Raw genomic sequence first — 9,330 nt, forward strand, 5'->3', positions numbered from 1 at the left:
GAGATGCTGCCAGTCAGGATAGAAAATACTGACCTAGATGGACAATACTGAGATTATACAAGGCAGCTTGAGGTATATAATACAAACTAGAAGACAGTCAGGAATTCTAAAAAATGAATTAGACTTCTTAAACTCCACTCCCCCATATCCCTCCTGCCCTGTCTCCCTTAGTTGTGCCACTAAGTTCTTCCTCCTTTCTGCTTCCTTACTCACTCAGTTCCACCTAAGTAAATCTTAGCATTTAGCACTGATAGCAAAGAATCCCCAAAGCTTCAGCTGTGGTTTGCCTTCTCCATTCAGTTCAATTGAACCAGGTTAACGGGCCTTTTGTCTGCTGTCAGGGGATTGGCTGGGGCCAGCAACTCCGCCAGTCATTATCCTCTTATAAAAAATTAGAGCTCTTTCTAGTGGCCTGTTTGACCTTGTTGTTACAACTGGCTATTGTTCAGAGAAGCTGGTTCTGCTTTGAGCAAGTGAGTAGCCTTTTTTTTTTTTTTTTTTGAACTTGCAAGTGTGGGGTGAGTGATATTTCTACTGATGGGAGGAGTCCTCTGACTTGTAGACTTGCCAGTTCCAGGAGTTTCTCCAGGTTGAGAATTGTACCAATTGGGAAAACTCCAGGGTGATAGCTTCTCCAACTGCATATCAGTGTACCTTTCTTTCCACCTAATCTCATGTAAGGCATGCAGGGCCCCCTCCCCTGCTTTCCCCCTGCCCCTGGTCCTGCAATAATGCAGGGCTTGTCCTTTTCCTGTCTTTCCACATACCCCAGCCTTCTTCCTATTCTTCTTTCCCAGCTGTGCAAACCACTAAGATGGACAAGACTGCTGCAGGTGCTTGAATTGATCAAAGTCTTCTATTTAGAATGCCGCTGTTTCTATAGTGTTAACCCTTCTGAGCTGCCTCAATTGTGTATTACAGAAATAAATAAATAAAAAACCCTGGAGACCTGAAGCAGGCCTTGGACAATTGCCCCAAGGCTGCAGAATTCTCTACCACCGAGCAGTTAGAATCTTCTGCTCTCTTCCATCCTTGCCTTTCAGAGGGACTTCAAGGCAAGCCTTTTCTCCTGCTTCGCCTATCAAATGCCTGTCTTCTAAAATCACAGAAGGGTTGTGGCTTCATATTTTGACTGTAGATTTATTTAATAAATGTGTATACCCCTGCTAACTTGGAATAACCCCTGCTAACTGGGCAAAGAGGAACCTTTTAATGTAGTGATTCTCTTTGTTTAGTAGGGAGAGAGTAATGGCCCTATTCCCCCCCCCCCTCCACAGCACAATATCTCCAGTGGCTGTTGCTGGTGTATGTCTGATGTTTCTTTTAAGATTGTGAGCACTTTAGGGACAAGGAGACATCTTATTTATTTATTATTTCTTTGTGTAAACTGCCCTGCGCCATTTTTTGGAAGGGTAGTATAGAAATCGAATAAATAAATAAATAATATAGCTCCTGAAGGAGAAGACTCTTTGGGGCAGTTTACGGTCAGAAGAAAAACAAACATGAAAATCAAATCGGAAAAATAATGGAAACTGAGAACCCAAACAAAGCTGCTTAAAAAAACCTGAAAGAGTTTCATGTAATCCTCCTTGGATTGTAGGAAGGAGGTATGGATATTACTCTTTTTAATGGGAGGAGAACTGGTGTTGTGGTAGCAAACATGACTTGTCCCCTAAGCAGGGTCCACCGTGGTTGCATATGAAACAGAGACGAGAAGTGTGAGCACTGTCAGATATTCCCCTTAGGGGATGGAGCCACTCTGGGAAGAGCATCTAGATTCCAAGTTCCCTCCCTGGCATCTCCAAAATTGGGCTGAGAGAGATTCCTGCCTGCAACCTTGGAGAAGCCACTGCCAGTCTGGGTAGACAATACTGAGCTACATGGACCTATGGTCTGACTCAGTATATGGCAGCTTCCTATGTTTCTAAAGAGAACATTGGTCTTCTCTCAAAAGATGGAGGCAGGTCAACATCAGAGGCTTTATAGGGCCAAATGAAACTCAATTGAAACTTTGGATCACATGAGAATTGTTGACTTCACAGGCTTCAGTACTTTGTTCTAGTCAGCAGGCTTGATGCTCCCTATGCACGGCAGGTAGGGCAGCTCTTCTGGTGAGCTGCCACAATGATGCAGAGCAAGATGTCTTCATCTCTGGTTCAAGGTTTCCAGTGCCTGACACTGAGGTCCATGCCAGCAGGGCTTGTCTTGTGGCTTCTGCCTAAACTGGATGAGGGAGAATAAACTGAAGGTGAATCCAGATAAGATGGAGGTCCTTATTGTGCAGGGTCAGAACTCTATAGATGATTTTGATCTACCTGTTCTAGATGGGGTCACACTTCTCCAAAAAGAAAGGTTTTGCAGTCTGGGAGTACTTCTGGAGTTGTACCACTCTCTGGCTTCTCAAGTTGAGGTGGTGGCCAGGGGTGCTTTCTGTCAGCTCCAGCTGATATTCCAGCTGCACCCATTTCTTGAGATCAATGACCTCAAAAGAGTGCTACATCTGTTGGTAACCTCCAAACTTGACTTCTGTAATGCTCTCTACATGGTCTGTTATGTACATAGTCCGGAAACTTCAGTTGGTTCAGAATGAGGCAGCCAGGTTGGTCTCTTGGCCATCTCGGAGTGACCACATTACTCCTTTACGGATGGAGCTACACTGGCTGCCAATAGGCTTCCGGACAAAATACAAAGTTCTAGTTTTTGTGGGGTTTTTTACATTTTATATTCTACTCTTCCTCCAAGGAGCCCAGAGCAGTGTTCTACGTACTTAGGTTTCTCCTCACTTACAACTTATAAAGCCCTAAACGGCTTAGGCCCTGGGTATTTAAGAGAGCGCTTCTTCACTATGAGCCCCACTGCCCATTGAGGTCATCTGAGTAGATCCATCTCCAATTGCCACCAACTTGTTTGATGACTACACAGAGATGGGCCTTCTTGGTCGCTGCCCCGAGATTGTGGAATGCGCTCCCTGCTGAGATACGATCCTCCCCATTTCTGGCAATTTTTTAAAAAAACACACCTGAAAACCCATTTTTTCACCTAATCTTTTATACATTTTATGGTTGATTTTAAACTGTTGATTTGTTTTAACATAAAACACATACAAAAGTTAACTGCCCAGAAACGAAGGTTTGGGTGGTATATAAGATGGATGGAAGGATAAACAGTTGCCTCCCCTCTTGGCATGGCCTTCTTGAAGAGCATCAGTGGATGAATGTGTGCTCGGTAAGGGCATTTGGGCAGGCATCTCTTTCTGCTTTCATACCACATGGATTATATACCTGTGGCTTATATAAGATTATGATTTTGTAAATCGTTGGATTCCCCCCCCCCCTTCAGCCTCATTCTTTCCTTATTGTAGGCTGTGGTGGCATGTTTAACTTGCTTCCTAGTATGGCATGTCTCTTTGCTCTGTATGGCTTGATTGGCTTATACTTGCAAGTGTGTATGTGGTCGGTGTTGACTTGGCAAGCCACCCAGAGCACAACTTCTTATGGAGCAGCCATATAAAAAAAATTATGAATAAGAATTACTAACTCTTACACGTGACAAGCCGCTCTGGGTGCCCTGCCTAGCTGTAGGCAGGTGCAGGGGCCATGGGGGTAAGACTACCTGGCAGAAGCAGTGGAGAAGGAGACCTGCAATCCCCTGGTCTACTGGGTGACAGGGAGGCAGATGTGACCAGATCTGTTGAGTCACCCGGTACAGCTGTCTTGCCCAGCATCCAGCGTTCCAAGCAGGAGGGTGTTCTCATAGGTGGGTGACATTGTGACACCCCACCACACTTGCTTGGAGCCTGGTTTGGTGGAGCAGTTGGTATTTCTAAAGGAAAACCTCCCAGGGCCGTGATTCTCCAGCCTGTCCATCAAATGAGTGAATTGCTCCCCACTCAATCATGCTGCCTCTCTTACTCAACCTTAAAAATAAATAAATTCTTAAGTGATTGTTACCTTGCTGTCTTAATGTTTTTGGCTTTAATTGCATCTGGGATGCTGGTCACCTTTCCGTGTGCAGCACGCTCAGGTCATGTTTCTCTTTTCCTAACCTGCCTGTAGAGCCCCAGTGTTCTGTTCTCCCAGGTATGCTTGTACTGGGGTTACTGACAGTCTGGATTTAGTTTTCATTCTGGCTCCTACTGTTTGCTCGTGCAAACCCTTCGGTTTGTGGTGGTGGTTTTCATTTTTGCTTAAGTTTGCCTGGGTTGATAACTCATTTTGCAACTCTGGCTGGGCTGGGTTGCCAACTCCTTTTGCCTTCTTTGCTCTTGTGTCTGTTTCTACTGTCCCAGAGCCTATGGTTTTTCTTGACTGGAGAACCCCACCAGTCTCCAACGGTGTGCTGCCGTGCACATTTCCAGCTCCTCCAAGCCCCCTGCCGACCTCCTGGATGTTCAGGCCTCTGCACATTCCATTTTTGTGACCTCCATGAGTGGGCAGAGGCCACTTGCATCCCCATGAAAATCACATTCTTGGGGGCTGTGCCATCCCGTGAAGTCTCTTTGAACATGTGCTTGCTGTTTTGAACCATTCACTCCGCAATCATTGATACAATATGCCCTGTGACAAGCTTTCACTGAATTGCATTTTCAAACTATGCCAACATAGGTAGATGTGGCATATGCAAAGGTCCCAGTACATCAACATCTCTGTATGTGCAGTGCCCATCAGGTAGAGGATATTCTGCTGTGTTTTGTGTAGGTGGGTGTAATTTACCCTTGATGGGTTTTGTGATTAATAAGCGGAGCACTAAGGAAGCTAGCCACTCCAGTTAGAGTAGAACTGTTGAAGCTATTTAGAGAAGACACATCTAGATTCTTGTAGAATCAAAATATTAAGATTTATTGGTGGTGCAGTTGGGAAATGCTTGACTAACAAGCAGAAGGTTGCCGGTTTGAATCCCCACTGGTACTATATTGGGCAGCTGCAATATAGGAAGATGCTGAAAAGCATCGTGTACTGTGCAGGAAGAGGCAATGGTAAACCACTCCTGTTTTCTATCAAAGAAAACTACAGGGCTCTGTGGGCGACAGGAGTCGGAATTGACTTGATGGCACACTCTACCTTACGTTGGCCTTTGGCTAGGAAATACCTAATCCTGTCTATAGGCTACATAATAAATAGGGCAAGAGGGGGAGAGAGATATTTCCAAGAGGAAAGGTAGGGATTGTGACTCTCACAGGAAATGCCTGAGGAGTCAAGGCAGGTGTCATAAAGCAGAGGTAAAACAGGGAGAGGTAAAGAGACCCTCACTAGCTACCTCTACTTCTAATGCCCCTAACCCATGATAACTTGGCAAAGAGGCACCTTTTAACGTGGTGATTCTCTTTATTTAGCAGGGGGAGAGTAACTGGCCCTATCCACCCCCAGCACAGTACCTCCAGTGACTGTTGCTGGTATCTAACCTTTCTTTTTAGATGGTGAGCCCCTTGGGGACAGGGATCCATCTTCTAATCTATATTTTTTCTTTCTCTGAGTAAACCGCCCTGAGCCATTTTTGGAAGGGTGGTATAGAAATCAAATAAATAAATAAATAAATAAATAATAGTGTTCATTAGGATAGTCGGTACAGAAGGTTGGTGCACTGGAACTCTATCTCCAACATTGTGTTATGTATGGCAGCCTTAGAGCAGTTTCTAGTGCCCTTGTTAAAAAGGACAGGAATTCTTCAGCTGAGCAAATCTGTAGTTTACCTTCTGATTAGGATCCTTGTTACTAACCAAGTGGCTCAGTTAGCTGCAGCTGCAGGAGAGAGAGCAAAGTAGAATGAAGGTGCTGAAGTCTCAGCCTTAAATGGTGTGAACAATCAACTGATTTGATCTTACCCCAGAAAAAGCAGGTTTTTATTTTAGAATGTGAATGTTCTCTTAATGAAACACTGTGGATATTTGGCTTTGCTTCTTATGACATACAAGCTTCTTTTGAAATGTTCTGATGACCAATTGTTGCATGTGAAATTTTTTGAGAGCAAGCAAAACAAACTTTTCCAAGAGAAAATGGAGGGAGTTTTCCTAAACATTTTCTAGGAGGCGGTTGACAAGTTCAGAGGTACAAACAAAAACAGCTGGCTGTCCCAGGCTCCCTAAAGCGAGCCAACCAATAGGCCCATGAAGGAACTAAGAACTGAGGGGCTTGCTGATGCACAGATTGTACTCCTGGCTATCACAGAACACCAGGACTTGGAATGTATGAATAAATAATACTATTGTTAAGTAGTCCTCTATCTTCCTTGGCAGCTCACCACCATGAGATGCTTAGGCGACAAACCAGAAGAGGCACCCAATACGGAAGTTGAAGACCATGTGCCTAGAAGCCCTTGGGAGAGAACCCCTCAAGCTCTTGCTGCGTATGAGAGACAAAAGAGCCACACAGTTCCATTATCGTCAGAGGTGAAGCAAGAGGGCATGGAGTCCGCCATCCCAGAGCTCAACATCTCAACTGTGCTCACTGTTCTCCCCGAGGAGGAAGATGTATTCTGCTCGCTAGGCCCACCAGATGCAATCCCTGGTCCTCCCATGCATCCCAGAACTCCATCACTCCCTGCCTCCAGTGTCACAAGCCACCATGGCAGTGATGGAACCCCACTGCTGCACAGTACATCTGCGAGTGCAAGCAATGCTGAATTCCTTGGACACCAAAGTGGCCAGGCTTTGTCCCCAGGTGAAGATGCTGCTTCAAATGAACGAACCTTGGAGCACATCGGTAGAGCAATTAAGCAAGACCTGAGAAAGTCCCTCTGCACAATGGTCCATTTCACCATTAATTACTGGGAGACTGCACCAACCACAGGCTGTCTGCTTTTCATAGCACACTGGGCTGTGAACAATGGTTCAATTCTGTGCAGGCGCCAGGCAGTGATGATCATGTGTGAGGCTGAGCAGAGCAACTTGACTGAAACCATACTCCAAAGAGTAAAGAGGGCGAGGGACAAGTGGTTCCATCCCATGCAGCTGCAAGTGGGGTATGTGGTGACACCTACAATGGCAGTGCCACAGGCAGTGGGGGATTGTTGTCTGGGATGGTTTGCTTCCCCTGTTGACTGCTTGGGCCAGCTGATAAAAGGAGTTATGGAAAAGGTGACAAAGGTAGACTCTCATATGTTATGGGTTTGGCAATTCCTATGCAAAGTCAGCATTCACTTTGAGCAATCCCCAGTGGCTCACAAACGCCTAAGAGAATTGCAGTTGCTGTGTGGCCTCCCCCAGGAACTTCTCCATGAGAAGATCCCAACGCCATCAAATAACCTCTTTCTCTTTCTGGAGTTTCTACTTGCCCGACAGAAGGCATTCAGTGCTCTTGAGCTGGAGATCCCTGGCCTCTTCTTTACACATCGGGATTGGTGCCTGATGCACCATCTGGCCTGCCTCCTGAAGCCCTTTGAAGAGACCATCACTGCAATTCGGAAGGAAGATGCTAACCTAGGCCAAGTCCTTCCTGAGCTCCAGTTGCTTGAGGACAAGGTAAAAGGATGCTTCCCGCTGCTGCAGCAAGAGTCAGAAGCTACTGTTTCTGCTGCTGCTACTCGCTTTGCAACTGAGCTGCTGAAATCTCTGGAAAACCATAGTAAGCTAGGTATAGACAGAGAAAACCTTCTGTACCAGACTGCAACCTTGCTTCATCCCTGCTTCAGGGACCACATCCATAAATACCTGAAGGGAGACATGGAGAAGAAAAAGTTGGAATTGAAGTTTTGGGTGACACAGCAGATTGAGAAGGAATACTTAAACTTTTCTAGTGCTTATGCAACTCCTTCTTTGACTGAGACAGCAAGCCAAGAACTGGAATCCTACCTTCAGGACAACATAGGCCCTGCTTTTTTACAAATGGACCCCCTGGTCTACTGGATCAAAAAAAAGTACATCTGGCCATCCCTCTCTACGGTGGCATTCCAGTATTTCTCATGCCCTCCCGCCCCTCTCATTTTGAGGGAAGGGCTTGGTATTGAAGACTTGATTATAGCAGGAAGATGTGAGGTAAGGGTTGCACTCAACAGACTGAACAGAAACTGGATAGCTGTGGGATCCGGGGTCTCCAATACTAGCACAGAAACTGGAAGCCAGTCCATGTCCTGAGACGAGAAGAGATGCCACCCCACTTTGCAGAAGTTGATGTCTAGTAACCATTCACAAAGTCTTGGCTTCATGGAAGGACATGACGCACTAGGACATTGGCATTATTGGGATTTTGCAACACCTGGTGCTAATAGCTAGGACTGTCTTGCATTGCTACATCTTTTTAAATCTTCTTTGCATGAAACAGAATTGGGATATTGTATTGGAATTTACACCACATCCTGATTTGCAGATGTAAGGTTTATTGACATATGAAAATGTATGTTGCTTAATCATCTGCTTTGAATGGATCTGAAATATTTAAATAAAAGTTACCAAAATCTCAGCCGGTGTTCATCTCTAGATACAAAGAAAAAAGTTACCATCCAATACAAGAAATATCCAAATGAATAAAACTTCTTAAATCACTTCATTAATATAAGTCACTTATTATACATGAATCACTTAAGTCACTTATTATAGTAAAGCACTAAATATACATGAATCACTTGACAAGGTTCCATGATAAATCCTTGTTTCCCAACGAGCTTCCTCAGAAGTGAAATGGTTATGTCCCAAACGTGATAAACTTTACATCCTCCCTGGTGTATGGTGTTCTTCAAAGTATCCTTCAAAAATGTTTCTTCAACTCCTCCAAAGGGAATGTAGGTTGTATCAACATTCAAAGATTTCTCCAAGGGAATTAGACAGAGTCCTTCTAAATACAAAACACAAACCATACATAAAAGAAAACCTTTGCAAAACATGAGAGAAAACATATACAACGTACTGAAATTCATAAGTTAACATCAAAGAAAATTACCCAAAAGATGCAACCCTAACCCTGCTTTGAATGGATCTGATATATTAAAATAAAAGTTACCAAAATCTCAGCCGGTGTTCATCTTTAGAGCATTTCCAAGAGGATAGGATACTGGCCCTGTGAGGAGTTTGGTATGGCATGCATGTTTCTTCCCCCTCTATTCTCGTGTGCTATGCCAATCCTGGAAGGGGTTAACCTACCGGTATCCATTCCCACCTGCAGCAGAAGTAAACAAGTAAAAAGTGTGTTGCTAATTAATATTGTCTGGAGAAATGGAGTTAAAGTTCTAAGTAAATTAGTGGGTTTATGAAATGCATCGGGTATACTGTAGATAGCCTAATGCCTAGCTGCTCACTGCATCAGGAGATGGGAGGAAGAAGATGCCAGTCTGTGTCTCAAGTGAGAGAATAGGAACTAACCAAGGGGGATCTGGACAGAGAGAGCATAGTCAGAGGGGATT

At 44.6% G+C, this 9,330-nt stretch overlaps 1 protein-coding gene across 1 annotated transcript; it reads left to right on the top strand.

The window, feature by feature from the left end:
• Positions 1 to 420: 420 nt before the first annotated feature.
• Positions 421 to 8,393, top strand: LOC128323947 (zinc finger BED domain-containing protein 4-like). Its single transcript, XM_053247937.1, has 2 exons — positions 421 to 473; positions 6,233 to 8,393. Exon 2 carries the CDS (start codon positions 6,242 to 6,244, stop codon positions 8,066 to 8,068), a length of 1,827 nt encoding a protein of 608 aa, XP_053103912.1. The 5' UTR covers positions 421 to 473; positions 6,233 to 6,241; the 3' UTR covers positions 8,069 to 8,393.
• Positions 8,394 to 9,330: the final 937 nt, after the last annotated feature.

This window comes from Hemicordylus capensis, chromosome 1 (assembly GCF_027244095.1).
Source record: "Hemicordylus capensis ecotype Gifberg chromosome 1, rHemCap1.1.pri, whole genome shotgun sequence".
In the NCBI taxonomy this organism is placed as follows: Eukaryota; Metazoa; Chordata; class Lepidosauria; order Squamata; family Cordylidae; genus Hemicordylus; species Hemicordylus capensis.

Bases quoted from the DNA above. Each gene is read 5' to 3' on its own strand.
- LOC128323947 (XM_053247937.1), top strand. From the start codon at position 6,242: ATGAGATGCTTAGGCGACAAACCAGAAGAGGCACCCAATACGGAAGTT.